Source organism: Artemia sp. Qi Xiang Cuo, chromosome 11 (genome assembly GCF_049724085.1).
Source record: "Artemia sp. Qi Xiang Cuo chromosome 11, ASM4972408v1, whole genome shotgun sequence".
NCBI lineage: Eukaryota > Metazoa > Arthropoda > Branchiopoda > Anostraca > Artemiidae > Artemia > Artemia sp. Qi Xiang Cuo.
The window spans coordinates 13720598-13739182 of record NC_142804.1 but is presented as its reverse complement, the minus strand read 5'-3'; the positions used below and the strand labels follow the sequence as shown (position 1 = coordinate 13739182).

The 18585-nt window shown below is 34.7% G+C and overlaps 1 protein-coding gene across 1 annotated transcript in view; it reads left to right on the top strand.

Moving 5' to 3' along the window:
- Positions 1-18585, top strand: part of LOC148946659 (carboxy-terminal domain RNA polymerase II polypeptide A small phosphatase 1-like) — a 46547-nt gene that overhangs the window by 11992 nt on the left and 15970 nt on the right. Inside the window, exons 2-3 of the mRNA XM_089097078.1 lie at positions 15745-15952; positions 16443-16551. Of these exons, the coding sequence (XP_088953204.1) occupies positions 15745-15952; positions 16443-16551 (317 nt within the window). The remainder of the gene's footprint in view (positions 1-15744; positions 15953-16442; positions 16552-18585) is intronic.

The following is an 18585-nucleotide window of genomic DNA, read 5'->3' as shown; positions in this document are numbered from 1 at the left end:
TAGGGCCTTTTGATATTTTCAGACCGAAAAAATTTTTCCCCAAATTTACATTTACAAAAAACCTTGTTTTCCTATAAGAGCCCATGTTAATTTTTGTAATTCCTAAAGGCATAGTATTTCATTATTAAATTAGATCAAAATAGTCCTCTTAACCTGACAAGACCGACTGCAAGCTTCCAAAAATTCCAGCTATCTCCCAGAAGTTTTTTTTGTTGAAAAACGAAAATCTTACTTTGTATTTGCTTGCGTCAAAAATAGATTGCAGAGACTAAAAATAATTTAAGAAGAGTACTCTGACGGTAGAGTGGTCACTATTCCCGTCTGTCATGTGGAAGACCCGGGTTCGATTCCCTGTCAGAGTAAATTTTGTATATATTGAATTTAAAGTAGTATCTCTTAAATTTAAAGTTTAACAGAGAAACTCAGTTTCTTTTTTAAATCCAATCTATTAAATCCTACGGCTCAACAGGTGTCTCCAGAAGAATATCACAGTTGGCCTTCAGCTTACATGTAAGTCTCCACTGCTTTGATAACATGCCGTATACCTGCATGCTTGAAGAAAAGTTGAAAAAAGAAAATCTTTCTGTGCATTTGATTTGAGTAATCAGGAATTAAAAGCCTTAACAAAAGAATCTTCAAAAGCGGGGGTAACTTTAACTCCTGACACGATCAGCTAGCAGTTAGTCAAGCAATAATAAGTAATAAACTGTACAAAACTGTGCAGAAATTATTTGAAAAAAACTACGTGTTCTAAAGAGTTAAAGAGGCTGAGTCACAAGTTCGAACCTTAAAAATCTTCAGAGAATTTGGCAATGACAACTCAGTCTGATACAGTTGTTACTACAAGCTTCACTCTGTACAAGGCATAGTTATGGATTTAGTGTGATTGCTTGTGACGAAAAAGCAGACGATGCCGAATCTAGCTGGGCCTAAACTGCTTGTTTATGCTGAGTCCTGTTTCAGTACTTTGGCTTTCCTGTTCAAGCAGACTTCGTTTGTGTTGCAAAGCATTTCTTTGCAAGGGAAAAAGCAGGGGTTGAGAGGGGCAGTAGACCCCCAAAATAAAAATCTTAACAAAAGAGGCTGCAAAAGCGGGGGTTGGGGGGCGGCAGCCCCCTCCCCCAACTGTACCTCCTAATCCCGGTACGTTTTAAGGTTCGAACTTGTGACTCAGCCTCTTTAACTCTTTAGAAAACGTTGTTTTTTTCAAATAATAAATAATAGACAATATGATCTTTCCCTATCTCAACCATTGTTTTATCAAGAATGTTCTATCAAGAACATTTGAACAACTATAAACATAAGCAGCATTTGATTTTTTCAGAGGTAGACAAGTCAGATTTCTCTTGAACAAGAAACTTGGCTTCAGCATTGTAACACTAAATTTTAAAGAATCTAATTTTAAATTAATTTATTAGATGTTTTTAGAAATTACAAGTATGTTTTGAAGTCTTGAGTTGGTTTCAAATGCATTTTGAGAAAGTTTCTGCCAAAATACAAGTTCCAGGCTAATATATATATATATATATATATATATATATATATATATATATATATATATATATATATATATATATATATATATATATATATGTGTGTGTGTGTAAAAACATATATATAAGACCATATTAAACTTAAGATCAGTAGAAATAGAAGCCTACAATAACTCAAACTCAAAATTACCAGAAATTATTATTAAAGAATAAAAAAGGAAAAGAGAATAATTGATATGGCTGTAACACTGCATATAAATGTATACAGTGGGCTGTAATAATGTAATAGGTAAATATAATATTGGTTTAAGAATGTAAAGAAAAACAAAGAATGAATTTACATCAATAATCAAGTTAAAAATAAGTTTTATTTGAACAATGCTATAATTTGATGACATTTGATTATGAAATTAGGGGCTTTGCATTGATATTTATTTTATCAATTTTTTCTCAAAGGAAAATTATGTGGTGGGCATTAATGCAGACTTGCAGCTAATTTAAATATAGTCACTTCCTTTTTTCACATGTGTTTATTGATGTTGGTTTGATTTTTATTGTCTGTAGCACTGAGGAGCTCATTACAGAGATAATCAAACACAATTTTTAAAAATGTTGTCCCTTTGTTCAAAAAAAGAAATAATCAAATATTTAAACTACTAAAACTAAAATAATTACTTGCTAGTTGATTTTCCTTGATAGATATGTCTCTTGATTTCCTGATTCTTAAATTTTACTTCATAATATGCATGTGTTCACAAAAAAAATCTGGCTTGCCAAGTTTCTTTCTGCTTTTGCAATTATGAATAATACAAATTCGCACCATTTTTCAGTGACTGACAAATACATACTGACCCTCTAATGTCAGAGTAAATGGGAGGAGCTGTTTATATGTGCCAAGAATGAAGTGCCAAAAATCATCAGCCATAATCTTACTGTTATATTATCTATATACAGTGGTAGTGAGCTACATATGCTGACTTTGATTGAAAACAGATGTGACTTTGATATCAGCACAAGAAGTCAATTCTTTCTTTATCAAAATCTGTACCACAATCCATCATTGAGTGAAGTTGAGTTGAATACTCTGATAGAAGACTGCAATGTGACGAAATCAAGCAAGTTTCTGAATACAAAGTTTACAGGGAGATACAGAAACTGCAAAAAACTGTGCTTCCTCTCCTGGCAAATTGCCAGTAAAACTTTTGCATGAATGTGCTATATTTCTTGCAAAACTTCTAACTTTGGTCATTAATCAGTGCTCCAATTATCAGTCATTCCCCCAGCCTTGGAGAAAAGCTTATGTACGTGTCATTCCAAAGGTCAAGCATCCAAAAAGCTGTGATCAGTTAAGACCCATTTCAATCATTCTGAACCTTGCCAAAGTCACTGAGTCCTTTGTTTACTATGAACTTATGTTGCAAGTTGTAGATTCACTTAACCTGTACCAATATGGTTGTTTAAAAGGGTGTAGCACCACAGTGTATTTAGTTAAGCTTTATGACCTGATCGTACAATGACTCGAACCTGGAGACGCTTTCGTTGATTTGCTACTTGCTGATTACAGGAAAGCATTTGTTTTGATTAAGCACCTTGTAGCTGCAACAAGTCTCAAAAGAATGGGTGCATGTAAACATATCTTACTTTTGTTATTGATTTCCTACATTCCCAGTACCAGTGAGTCTATGCCCTCTTTCCTGGAATCTTGACTCTGACTGGGAAGACATTACATGTGGAGCCCCTCAAGGGACCAAATTAGCTGCTCCACTTTTCCTTGCAGTGATTAATTATGTTAGGGACAACATGGATGACTGATTGAAATATGTAGACAAAATATCTGTGCTTCTTATGTTTACATTAGATACAACCAAAGCTATGCCCCAATTCAGCCCTGATCTTTTAACAGAATTCAAGGGAGAATTTAGTAAAAATAGTTGGCAGATCAATTAAAGCAAAACCAAAATTATAAGATTTAATCTGCTGAAACAAGATCTTGTTTGTTCAGTTCCCTGGTTTCCGCTTGTATGATCAGCTGCAGTTCTGGGAGTTAATTTCAGCACTGATTGCTCATTTAATTCTCATGTTCAAGGGCTAGCCCAGAAAGGCAACTGTGCACTACATTCTTTGATTTCAATGCACTGCGTGGGTTTCCCAGTAAAACAGCTGAAAGTGGCATATCTAACATACATACATCCCATTTTAGAATATACATGTGCTGTTTGGGGGCCTCAGATTCATAAAATTGAATATCTAAGTGATGCTGTGGAAGGAGTCCAAAAAAGAGCAGTTAAAATCATCCTTGGGGAAAAATTTGTAGATTATAAGTCTGCTTTTGAGTCTTTAACGATTGAAACTCTTAGAGATTGCAGGTTTCAGTTGATAATGCATTTCAGGCAATTTCTCCTTGCTAGCCCCATGCACCAACATTTTCTAGTGTCAGTGCCTTGCAGAACTAATCGATTTAACAATTCATTTGGGCTGTTTTATACCAGTGCCTATAAGAAAATGCTTTACGGCTAGTTTTGTAAATGATAGCGATAACTAGTTCGTAATTTTTATCTACGACTCTAAAAGCTCTCGTTAAATAAATTATTACTTCTGTTCCTGGCCTTTTTGATTTCAATTTTAATATATGGGAGGGTTTTGGTTTCCTTTCCAATTTACATAAGAGTGATTTTAAATAGCTCCCAATAATATTCTTTTCATAGTTGACCATGACTCTTCTACATGCATACATTCAATAAAGGACCAATCACATTAATCCAATTCAGGACAAATTAGACTATAATCAGTATACACATGTTCCTTAAATTTTAATCTATGTGGATACAGTCTAATACTGCAACCTATGGCAATGTGATCACTTGCTCCATATGGTAGTAAGGGGTACTCAGTATAGATTCTTGGTCCTTTCTTAGCAGAAGATAAAGTAATGAAGGGTTTTGGCCTTCTCTATATCTAGTTGGGAAGCTAACTGCCTGATACATGGAGTGATTAATAGACATTCTAAAAATGGTTTTATTGAACTGTTTTCTTAGAATCCAGATCGATTGACCCAATGAATATGTAGGAGTTTGAAGTCACCAGCAATAATCATATTGCCTTGATTCTTCATTTTATTATCAATTGATCAGGAGAACTGGGACTTCTACACATGCAACCTATGTGAAAGGGCCCAGAAGGTAAGAGAACTAAAATCCACACTTGTTCAACATATGGCTCATACTTTGAACTAATATCAATGTTTTCTACCTCAAGGGAACTTCAAATATATATAGCTATTCCTCTTCCTCCTACATTGTATAATTTGGCGTCCAAAGTGTAAACAGGGATCTGGATCTGAACATCTTCAAGAGGGGTTTTTGTCCACTTAGGTTTCTTCTTCCTTCTTCTATTTAACAGCAGGCGGGCTTTTCAGTAAAAACTATTTAGCCCTTTTCCTTTTGCTTCACTCTGTGGGCTACAGAGCTACTGGCTTGATTGCCTAATATTTATTAGATATATTCAGATATCTTTCAGCAGATCTTTCGACTCTAGGAGTTCAAATATAAGATGATAGATGTCGATTTCTATGCTCTATGTGCAGTTATAGTTGGCTAGGCTCTTGGCTGATAGTGGGATTTTGTGGTGTTTGAAGTATTTTAACAGTTTAGAAAGCAAGGTATGTTGTGCAGACGTCAGCATATTACATTCAAATAGGCAATGGTCAATTGTTTCATTATTCATATTACAATGCCTGCAAAGAGGGGACAGGGGAATTGAACCACTTGAATTAGAAAGCTTATATGAGAATGCAAGGAAATTTAGTCCATTTGTTCCAGAACGAATTCTATGATAAATTTTAGAAAGATACTTATTGGGAAAGGGGGAAAGGATAGGATTAATCTTATTAAAATTAATATCTGATAGCCTCCATCGGTAAATATCTCTAATTGTGTTTGGTCTCACACGTGTCTTGTCAATTTTTATATAATTTTTTTATATTTCATCAACATGATTATTAAAACTTATGACAGAGTGGATATTAATGTACTGAAAGTAAGTTTTTATGCCACTTGAAGCAAGATTATCAATAATACTGAGACAATGATAAGTGTCAATGTCCAACTTATATTGAGGAGCTGAGGCCATCAACTCAAGGCTTGATAAAGAGTCGGAATATATGATAATATTATTGGAATTTTCAATCAAAAATTCGTTTTGCTTAAGGTGTTCTAATTCCATTATCATGGAATTTAACTCAGCAGACATTATACATAAATTATTAAATAGTCTCTTGCCCATTGCAATTTTCAGGTGAGGAAGGAAAACACCACTTGCAACCTTCTCATTCATTTTTGACCCATCAACAAATATTTGGAAGTGATTTTTATAGGTAATTGTATTAAGTTCTGCAAATTTATTCTGAACAAAAGCAATGGGGGTTAAATCTTTATTCCATTTTGAAAATTCAGTATTTATTATGGGAAATGACCAATTCCATGGAGGGGATTGGGGGAAAGTAGGTGCAATAGACTTTGCTGGTACAGGGAACTTCTTTTGAATATTGGCATACTCATCTGCAATACCTCTATACATGGCTGGATTTCTTAACCAATTATGTAATGTGTGTGAGCTATTTGATTCAATTTATGTAAGATGTTTTATCAAGAGAAAGCTACGTCTCTCCATTATTGTTGTTAATCCACTTTCCATAAGCAGAAACTTGGTGCTTGTGGGTTTCCTAAGACCAAATATGAGACGTATTATATCATTTTGTGTTGTTTCAATTTTTTTGCATCTGGGTCTTTGCACATGCACCATAGACGATAGAGCCCGTAGTCAATATAGGGTCTTATATATGATTTATAAAACTGGAATAAGGTTTTCTCCTTACAACCCCAGGGTGTGGAAAGAAGTCTTTTTAGTATATTTGCTTTTCTATAGTATTTTTTTATTGTGTTTGAAATGTGGAGGTGAAAATTGAGTTTTTGGTCAAGCATGAGACCTAGGTAATTAATATTATTATCTTCTGGAATAATTGTTTTATTTAGAGTTAGTTTTGCATTAATATGGTTTCGCTTCCGGTGAAATTGGATTATTTTTGACTTGGTGGGTGTAATGGGTAAATCTGAATGTTGAGAGAATTTTTCAAACTGGAAAAGTTACTTTTGCAGATTTGACTGTGCTATCTGAAAGGTGTTGCCAGATGACCATAGCACCAGATCATCAGCATATTGTAGATTCGTGTGGGGTAGGCTCATGTCCCAGAGATATAGGGCAAATAGGAGGCAACTGAGGATTCCTCCCTGAGGTAGGCCTTTGGATATTGTCTTTTGGGGTGAAGAGGCTGTTCCAACACAATCAATGAAACTTTGCACTTCTATGAAGGATTTAATAAGGGATACTAGCTTAGGATGTACTCCAACGTTTGCAAGTTTATTTAAAAGGATTTGGTGGTTCGTATTGTCATATGCTCCTTCAAAATCTAGGAAAGCTGCCTAGATTTTGAGACAGATTCTAGGATATTATTTTTTGAGACAGATTCATTTATTGCATTTGTTAGCAAAATGAAAGCATCTGTTGAGGAGTGGTATTTCCTGAATCCAGTTTGAGTGTGTGGGATCATGTTATTTTTCTCAACAAACCAGAGGAGTCTGTGATAAATCATTTTCTCCATTATTTTCCCTATCACAGTTGTAATCATTATGGGCCTATAAGACTCAGAGTTATCTTTTGGTTTATTTTTCTTTAGGATTGGTAGGAGGGACAAACATTTCCATATATTGGGGAACATAGAAGATGCCCAAGCATGATTATAACAATTTATCAGTTTGTTTTTGTATGAAGGTGTGAGATTCTTTATCCATGTGGGGTGTATATTGTCATAGCTGCTGCTAGTTTTGGACCTAATATGATGTATTGCATTATTCAATTCCTGGATTGAAAATCGATTAGTTATGTACTCGGATCCTGGGCGTGATTGGTAACTAGGGTTCATAGAAATTGTGGACAGTTTGCTTTGATTATTTGATGTTAGCTTATTAACAAAAAGAGTTGCAAATAGGTTAGCCTTTTCAATATCGTTGTCATAATGGGTATTATTATGTAAAAGCTCATACAGGAGTGGGTTGGGAGAAGTCTTTTTCCCACATATGTGGCTTATGACTTTATGTATAATTGGCTCATGCGTTTCTCTGGAGAGATTATTTGCAAAATTATTCCAGTATTTATATTTAGCATCTATTATAGTCCTTTTTAGATTAGATTCTTCTTGTAATTTTTTTAAATATTTAGTAGGTGATGGTTTTTTTATGAATTCTGTCCTAGCTGCCTTTTTTATCCTCCATTTATTTAGGCACTCATTTGTCCACCATCCTTTAGGAATTTGTTTAGGGAATTTTTTCTTAGGTGTTGTCCTGGGGATAGCATCATTAGCTGTATTTATTAGTAAAGATGTCAATGCTTCAGCATGTGTGTCAAATGTTGTGTTAGAAATGCATGAACTTTGGGTGAAACTTGTAATTTCATCATTTAGCTTATTTTGGAAAATAGACCAATTTGCTTTAGTGTTGATATATTTGGAGGTATGAGATGAAGTTTCAGTAGGTTCCTTAAGGTAGCAAACTATAGCAAAGTGGTCTGTACATAGACTATCAGTTTTATTTTTGTAAATTTTGTTCAACAAATTTAAAGACATAATTCGTAGGTCAATTGTGGGGAATTTGCCACTTTTGGGGTTAAAATATGTATTCAGGTTTGGAGGGGTAGCAACAGCTAATTCATTATTATTTGAAGTCATATGCTCAATAAATTTACCAGCTTTATTTGCTGGTTTATTCCCCCACAAAAGGCTGTGGGCATTGAAATCACCACAAATAATAATATTATTTAACATATTAGAATTATGTATATAATTAAAGAAATCCTTGGCATCTGTAGTTTGGCCATTAGGGTTATAAAAGCTTATTATGTAGGTTTTTAAATTATTCAGCCAAACACTTATACCAATTACATCAACATCATTTTCAAAATCTGGAAATTTGATGCCATAAAATTTTATATTATTATTAACTAATAAAGCTACACCACCTCCTTTTCTCTCTGAAGATCTATCCTTTCTCAGGATAGTATATCCCAGAGACTTAATTTGTTGATTTTGGGTTAAATGAGTTTCCTGGAGGCAAGCAATATTAATGGAATTATTATTCATAAATGATATTAGTTCATTTAGCTTATTTTCTGTGAGTGATCTTACATTCCATTGGAGTATTGATATATGTTGTGCTGTTGATTTATTCTTCATATGGCTGTGTATCAATGCTCAGCTTTGTTAAAAGTAAAGCAAGATCTTTTTTTGCTTGAATGAGCATATCATCTGGGATGTAGATTTTTGCCAATTCTGCAATAATTTTTGTTTTCTGTAGTTGATGTATGTTCATGACCTGGACTGCATTACAGTTTAGAATGAATAAGCATATATTTGGGGATTGCATTTTCGGTAGTGCATCCTGTTTGTTGGTTAAAGGATTGATTCCTGGTAGTGTTTCTGGTTTGTTTCTTCTAGGGAGGAAGGGCCAGGCTGGCCTCATCTCACCGGAAAACGAGGCTTGCTGGCTTGGTGATTCCTTCTGATAGGGATTTGAGCTAGGGGGCTTAGAAGATATTGTTTTGTATAGGGTGCTTGATGCATTTGGGGCATTTGACTTGGGGGTTTTGGTTGGTTTCATTACAGGCTTTATTTGGTATTGTTGGGCAGCATTTGCTTCCATTGCTGCAAAGGGGAATGGGATGGCCTTCTCTGTTGATATTTGGAGTGTTAGAGCTCTTTTCTTGTATGCAGGGCATAATGATTTATTTGTAGATTCATGTGGGCATTTGCAATTGATGCATGTAGGCTGGGTGTTTTTGCAAGTTGTCAGCTCTTTAGGATGGAAAGATTTACAATTACTACACTCTTGGAGAATTTCATTGCATCTGTTTGTCGTGTGTCCCAGTTTGAAACACTTCTGACACTGAATAGGCTTAGGTTTGTATTCCTTGTGTGGTTTGATTTGCCCAAATAGGAATAATTTTTCTGGGATATCAATTTTATCCTTTTTGTGTGAATAAGAAGGATCTACTAGTTTTTAGGCCAGTAGAGTTAGGTTTTCCAAGTTGGGTAACATCCTCAACTGGGATTGTATTTCCGGCCCTATCTGAGAGGCCTTCTTTTAACTCCTGAGTAGATATTTCTGGGGGAACATTAAAAACTACAAATTTTGTTGGTGATTGTTTTGGGTTCCAATTAGATGCAATAATGGGGATATTAAGAAGGGATTTAAGGTTAATTACTTTATCCGCTGATTTCTGATCTTCTACAGCTATTAGCAGAGATCCATCACGGTTAATGTTAAGAGAGAACATTGATTTTAGCAATTTAAAAATTGCAACTCTTATTGCAGTGATCATTTTTATTTCAAAGGGGGTAGTGGGAGTAATTTGAAGGTAAATTCCTAAGTTTTTGGAGGGAGGATCTTGGGCAGGGAGAGGGGAAATGCTTTTAATTGGGGAGATTTTTTTCCGTTTTTTAGAGCTTCTAGAGAGGACCTCTTGAAACCCATTATCATCATTTATGGTTGCATTAGGACCTACAGTTATCATTGTCCTATTCTCCGAATTGGAGCTATCATTAGAACTTTCAGATAATGTGCTTGACCAGCCAGGATGGGTATCATTCACTATGGAATTTGATTTGGGATCTGGGGGGACGTTTTTTTTTGGAGGGATAATAAGCAGGGCATTTTGTACAAATCTTTAAGCATAAATATAAAGACAAAAAAAGAAGAGAAAATACATGATACAAATATATCTGGATAATACGACGAAGATAATAACAACAACGATTTATCTCAGAGGAAAACTTGAACACGATAGATTTGGTACAACTGCTGATTAGAAGCAATAATAATTACAAGAAAATATATTTGGATTTTCTTATAAGGTACCCTTCTTCTTCGAAAATTGTTTTTGCAAGCCTAAAAAATGCGTTATTTCTTGTGAAGGTTTTATCTTGCAAAAAGCATAAACATCTGGTTTTTCTGTCAAGAGGGCATATTTTATCTCATGGAATTTTGACATTAAACAATCTATATTACTAAAGACAACTTTTAGACTATTGCTGCGATCACGTTTTTTAAACAATTTTATTACCTCTTATGACTAAATCTCCTTTGCCATTGGCTTGCTGTGCATAAAGCTCTTCATATGCTAGCATAGATTAATCATATGCTTGCTGTGCATAAACCTTTTTCAGAAATCCCTTGATGAAAAGTGTATCTCGCAGGATTGGCTCCCGGCCCACATAACCCCCATGCATAAGGGTGGTAGCAAAGTGAATGCAAGTAATTAACAGCCAATAAGTATCACCTCGGCAGTTGGGAAGCTACTAGAAGCAATGGTTAACACTGCAAACCTGAAACACTTGACAACCAATAAATTATTCTTATAATTTCAACATGGCTTTATGTCTGGTCGGTTGGTTGAAACAAACTTGATTGATTCTTATAATTATATCACCGATCTTCTAGACCAGGGGCTCCCAGTTGATATCATACTACTTGATTTGACAAAGGCGTTTGACAAAGTCTGCCATAAAAGACTTTGAATCAAGCTCCAAGCTATTGGGGTGAGTGGTGGTGTGGTTGAGTGGGTGATGCAGTTCTTAACAGATAGGAAATAGACGGTTAAAGAATTTGGCGAGGATGGAGGGATGTTTTTCTCTAAGGTGGCCGCTGCTGGAAATAGTGTCCACCAGGGCACAGTTTTGGGTCTGACTTTATTTAATATATACATAAATGAAGTGCCAAAAATCCTAAACAACAAAGTAAGCCTCCACTCTGATGAGTTGAAACTTATTCGTCATGCAGACGCAGTAGAGAATATTAAGTCGATCCAACTGGACCTCGATACATTCACTCACTGGACTAATATTTGGAGGCCTGAATTCGACGCATCAAAATGCAAGACTCTCCACCTTGGGAAGAAAAACCCACACACTCAGTACCATATGGATTGTAGGGATGGGTCCCGAAATGCCATTTCCAGCAGCCACGCGGAGAGAGATCTTGGTGTCTTGGTAGACGACGAATTGAAATTTCATATTCATGCACAAGCGACTATTGCGAAGGCTAATCAGACTCTTGGCTTAATCAAAAGAACGTTCACTAGCAGATCTCCAACTGTTATGACCAAGCTATACAAGGGTCTAGTTCGACCAAGGCTAGAGTTTGGAATGTGTATCGCATGCCCAATCAATAAGACAGACCAAGCAGCTCTAGAATCAGTCCAGAGGAGGGCAACGAAATGTTTTAGAGACCTCTATGATGTCCCTTGTCCATCCTGTCCCTTTAAGATTAGTATACAATCTCCAATATATCGCTTCAAATAAGGTAATGTGATAACATCATACAAGCTTTTAGATGCTGAGGATACCATTCCTGGCCATTTCCAACTGGAAAATTCGAATAGAGACTCTGGTCACTCTCTAAAGCTTTTCCGAAATGAGCCAACACCAGACTAAGGAACAAGTTCTTCTCAAATAGAGTTGTCAGCTTGTGGAACTCCCTTAGTGAAAAAACAGTAACCTCTACCAGTGTGGATGCATTCAAGTCATCAGTGGATAGGGAGTGGCTCAACAAACCATGGTGCACCATTTGGGACGCCACAGATGATGATTAACTATCATCACTGAAGCTGGCGGACACGGGATTCGTCCATTCGCTAGCAAGTGCGATTTAAGGTAATTTAAGGTAATATAATTTTGTCCTCTTATGCAATCAGATTTAGAGACATCACTACTAAACTGAATCTGGTCAGTTCCTTTTCATTTGTATGATTTGTGCAGGATTAGTTTCTTGATTCTCAGTTCATCCACTGAAAAAATAATGAAAGTTGTCTTGCACAGATCACTTTCATTCTGGGAGCTGTTGGGGCTAATGAGGTGATGAACATTTGTTACAATAACCTCTTGCAGGCCATACAGACTTGCCTACAGGCCTCCATTTGGTCTGCCAGTCATCTCAGCAAGAAGACTAGTCTCAGAGAGAAAGAACTGCTTGTAGTTTTGCAGTTTCTTCACAAACTCAACTAATACAGCTTCAACAATAAAGTGAGTGAGCAGAAGTTATATTTGAGATGATGTAGCTCAGTGGCTAACAAAATCCCATTTTAAGTCATGAGTGATGATGGCATCTTGGAACTGAGGCAAGTGTCCTGACACTTCCAGCTGTCTGGACTGCTTTTCCACAAATAGAAGTTCTGCTAGCTCTTTTAATGCAGACTTACATAAATTAATATGCTTAATTATCTTAATTTGCACTTCAGAGCAAAATTAAGGTCCATACTGGATCTGTCATGCTCCATGTTGAGGATGATCAAATTTTGTCACTGTGTCAGGGCCCAGTGACACAGCTAGTGTGTTGTAAAATGACTGGTTAGTAAAATTGTTAAAATAAGATACTTCCTTCTTTTTTTAAGTCTATCATTTTTTGGCTTTTAATGAAAATTTTAATGATTTTGATTGATGTGGGCTTAAAAAAGGTTGTGCCCTTCCTCTAGGGTTTTATCAATTTAATTTATAGTCTGGTTTATCCCTTTGGTAATCTTTTGCCAAGGGTAATACCTCAGTGATTTGACAGTGCTTAATTATGGACAACCATTTTGCAAAAAGAAACTTCAAACGTCACTCTTGTTTTCTGGTTCTTGTTTTGTCACAGTTGATTCAATTTACATGTACACGGGATTGAAACAAGAGAGATTTATTGGCAGAATGCGTGGGAATATATAATTTTTTAAATAACAGTCAGATAACAATTTATCACTCAGTCACAAATCCCTCACAACAAAGTTAATCTGCAGAATTAACAATTCTGTTGCTTTCTTTTGCCCTGCTGTGCATCCAGTAAAAATCACAATAACAATATCATATTCAAAACTGTTTCTCCCAGCCTCCAGGTGGTTTTGCAAAGTGAAAGCTACAAGGTGTCATAAAATATGTCAGTAAAATATTTAAACTACTGGTAAAATACATAAAATACTTAAATTATTGTAAAATATGTAAAATGCCCAATTTTACCCTGACCAACTTTACCATTTACAACACTACTTATAGCAGGCAAGTAGATCAAAGGTACTTTTTCAACTAGAAACAGAGAGAAAATGAAGCCAAACTAGGTTATGGCTACTAATAATGGAGTTTGCTTTTGTCAGTTGTAATTTAGTTCAACACTCCCCTTAACATTCTTTGAAAGCTTCACCTGAACTTCCTTTGTCTTTTTTAAGACGAATTTTCAATTGAATGAGCTCTTTCCTAAGTTTCTACAACAACTCCTATACAAAGTGCCTTAGTGGAAAAAAAAAAACATTGTGCCCATATTACTTTTTACTTAGGTAGCACTATTGTACTGCCTATGATTAATCATGCATGGCATGTATCTTTTTTCCCCAGCATAAGGAATTATTCTTGACTTCTTTCCATTATATAAAAAAAGATAAAAATAATAAACCCAAACAAGACACTACATCATACATATCCATTATGATAACTTCTGTCCATAAGGCTATGGAGGATATGACTTACAATTGTCTTTAATGTTTTGTAAAAAGATATAACATGATATCTCATGTTCAAACTGGTTTCTGGGAACACCACTCATCAACTGTTGCTTTTACTGTACCAAAGTGTATATATGAAAGTTTTTGTAACAATGAAATTTGAATTGCAATAGTTCTGAATCTTGAAGGAGCATACCAAAGTGTTGACACCCAACTCCTAATTATCCTATTAATAAACCTTGTTCTAACCCTGGAAATTGTAATTTCCATCAAATCTTTTTGAGTAAAGATAATTTATTGTTTATATCAATCCAGCATCTTCCCCATAAGACTTAAATAATAAATGGTCTCCCCCAGGATGTGTTCCCAAGTTACCTGTCATTTTCACTTTTCTTGTAGGATCTGCACCTACTCTGTACACATATATAATATGCTAATGACCTAGTTGTACCATCAACAGGATATATATCTGAGCTTACTTAATCTAAGCTGCAAAATTGCTTGTGTTTTTAGAAAAATTTCCTCTGATACATTTTATTAACTAAGTCCCCCTGTCATACAATTTCACCACAAGCATAGTGCTATTCTAGCAAGACTATCACATGAAATTGCTATCCATGAAGCTGATCACATAAATTACCAGGGCCTAATTTTAGACCAAAACTATTTTATGAATTCCAAGTTCAAATACACAGTGAAAAATGTTACCAGAAGATTAGAATAATATAAAAATTTCAATCTGCTGTATGAGTTTATGGTTAGAAGTCTTTGCTACTATTTTTAAGCCTATATTAGGCCTCAAATAGATTGTGGTCTCATTGTTCATGATGTTTTTGCTGAAAGCCTATTACAAAAAAATTTAAGCAACACAAAAAGGATATAATTTGCTTCATATTTGGGCTCAGAAACCAAATAATACCAAGTTCCTACATAAGGAAAGTGGTTCATCTGCTATTGCTGAAAGAAAAAAAATGTTCTGCTAAATAAATATTTTCTAAAAAGTCAGAACCAGTTTTTAACAGACAGTTTATAACTGGTTAAGAAACCCATCTGTATTTACAGGCCTAGCTTCCAAATTTAAAGGTAATCAAATTAAATTCCCAGCTCAGTCCATTGCCCCCCCCCCCGTATCCTTGAACAACTGGACAAAGGGATTTGGAGGCCCACATTAATAATTATCCATTTTTTCATTTACATGAAAGACTTCACATTTCCAGAATGTGTGGAAAAACCTTTTGTAAATTTAATAAAATTGTGTATAAGGAACATTTCCTAGTTTTTATTCATGATTCTAAAATTAGTAATTAAAACTTTGTCAGGTGCATACTTACATTCTTTTAACCTTGCTATTGATGAAATAAATGTTTGATGATGACAACATATGCAATATGTTGACTGAAATTATTGTCATAAAGATCACCCTTGAATATATTTTTAATAATTTATTGCCTGCTACAAAAGATTGTTGTTCATTCTGAGGTAAAGTCTGCTTTTGAGCTCTGTGATTCAGACTCACTGCATAAAATTGGTATTACATTCTCTAGTGCTTTCAAATGTGCTTGCTTCTACAAGTCTACATACATGACTCAGTATATACTTGCAATTCTGGCATTTTGGGTAACTTTCATGTTGATGGAATTGACCTAATATTTGTGCTTTAATATTTCTAATTTTATTTTAGTTACTACTGCTGTTAAGAAGTCAAAAAGAGGTTTTTTTCAATCCCTTATTTGCTGCTTTCGACAAAAGTATAACCCAAGCAATAATAGTGCAGAGAAAGTTGTTGCAGATACAAGGGTACAAACAGGACAGTCTGCCAATGGGGCAGTCCCTTTATTATCAGGAAATACAGCTGTGGCCCAGAGCCTTAGACAGGAGGAAAATGGATGGTAAGTTACTCTTTTTCTTGTATTTCTATTTAAAAGAAAAGATAAAAAATAAATGAAATAAATGGGGGCTCAATCTCCCATGCACTAAAATTATAGTGCATGGTGCGCTATAATTAGTGCACCAAAAGGGGCCATAAAGGTCCCTTTTGAGGCACCTTATTCCCTTGGAATATCTTCACAACCTCTTTGACAACCCTCTCCCTGCCCCAACAGTGAGTGTGCGCCTATGCAATATAGCTTACACAGAATGTGTTAAAATTGTGAAACTGTTTCTCTTTTGAAAGATTGTTCAAAAATGTATGGTTTTAAGGCTTTGAAAAGATAAGAAAAATGCCAATTCAGGTTGTTGATTTTATGAGATCTAAAAAAATGTTTGTTGACTGTGAGCCCCTTTGATAATTTTAGAAAAGACCCTCCTCAGAAAAAAATGAGAAATACACAGCTTTCGTATTTAATTTTAAGATTTAGTTAAGTTAGTATGTCATTTTAGTGGAATGCCGGATGGAAGATATTTACTGCCAGCAATAAGACCCCAAGATGCGCCAAAGAAATGTATGGTTATAGATTTAGACGAAACTTTAGTACACAGTTCTTTCAAAGTAAGTATATGATTCTTTGTTATCGTTTTTCTGTCTTTTATCTATCATTAAAAAAAATGAGGGTAAGTGAAATGATCCAAAGAAGATAGACAGAAACAGGTACCTGATTTATTTACTAATTATAATAATTGAAATAAAAGCAGTAGGTGCCTAATAAGTAAAATTTCTCATATTCTGATTATAATGCCTTTTTGGAAGGTTTTTGCTAAAACTGGTAATGTAAAAGTCAGTTCCACCTTCTTCTCTTTCGCCAAGTATCTGCGCCACATATCAACATGGACACCAACCTCAGGCTGTTTAAAAAATATATATTATCATGGACATGCACCTCAGATTTATTCAAAAATACATACCACTATGGATATGCACCTCAGATTGATTCAAAAATACTAACCACATACCACCATGGACACTTACGCTAGATTGATTCAAAAATATAGCGTAACTGACCCAGATATTGTGTTTAAAAACAAAGAGATCTAACCCATGGTTAGATCTCTAGTCTGATATGTCTATCTGTTTTCTGGCTTGCAGTAGGCTACAATTTATTACTGTTGTTGTGATTTTGTAGGTGTAAATGTTCTTCTTTTTTTTTCAGTTTATGCATTGTCTTTTTCTTTCTTTTTGTAGATGTGTTGTAGTTAAATTAAGTAGTTCAGTTAAATTACAATTTTTCAGATATTTTTTTTTTAATTTTCTTTTTTTAGATGGGCTCAGTTTAATTAATTAATGCTTGTGAAATTTTTTTTTTTTTTTTTTTTTTTTTTTTTTTTTTTATAAAGCTAGCCTACTCATTAAAGCAAACATCTGGTGCACAAGAAGGAGCTACTAGCGCATCTGGGACATACACGGTTTGGGCTACATAATTTTTGCACTGAAATTGTTTTATCTCTCTCAAAGTATTTCAGATTAAAAAAAATTAACCTTCTGTTAGGTCCTAATGTTGATGATGTTGGTGAAAAAAACGAAGTGAAAACAGTTTCTAGTCTGACAGAAAAGTTGTAGTTTTTGTCGGTTTGAGTGAAAATGGATCAAAAGCATGGTAATGATACAGGCAGGTTCTAATTAACACCTTGCTGGGCTACTAAAACTTTGGATCCAATTAAACAGGGAATATTTTATAAAAAATACGGAAGTAAGCATGTCAAAGACCCAAGTTGAGGTCCATTAGCTAAATTGTCTTTAATTATATTCAAAACACTGATTTTAAAGAGTAAAGTATGCAAGTCTGATGTAACTTTTAGGCTTCGTTCAAAACTGCAATCAGAATTTTTCACTCTGATTTTTTTTTTTTTTTTGAATTTTCAGTTATAGTAAAAATATTGATTTCAAGAACTAAAATATGTGAGTCTGATAACTTTAAGGCTTAGTCCAAAAATGCAATCAGAATTTTCTCGTCACCTACAGTTTTGTGCAATTATTTTTCTTGGTTTTATTAATTTATTTTTATTTTTGTTATTCAGTCACGTAAAAACTTTTGAAAATATTTACACTAAGTTATTTGTGCTTTAAAAAAATATGGTTAATTTTTTGAAATTCATATACAAAACTGGCTAGAAAAAAATCCAATGCAATAAAAATTGGGTTTGTCAATGCAATAGTGTTAATTTAGTAAAGGGTAGTCTGCTTCCCACTGCACTATATCTTCGATTTCTATTTTCAGCCATTTTGTATGGAAAATATTGTTGTAGTGAATGGGGGGGGGGCTCATTTGTTAAGGGTCAAAAGTGACCCGGGGACAAGAAGCACCCCTTCAGTGCTTCTTTATCACCAGGCAAAAATCCCACAATGAAGTTTTTTATTTTGAATGATCAAAAGGTAAAAAAAAACGTATTTCCAGGGTGACTTGACCTCCAAGGCCTCAAGGATCAAGGCCTAATTATGCAATTAGCCCATTCTTCACAGACTCATGCAAAAATTGCAATTACTATTATTTATGGTGCCATTTGGGCCAATGAACCCTCCGAAATTCTGCCTCCTCTCAACCGCCAACTTTGTGGCTTTAATTAGGTATGTTGCATCTGGTTCAGCTGA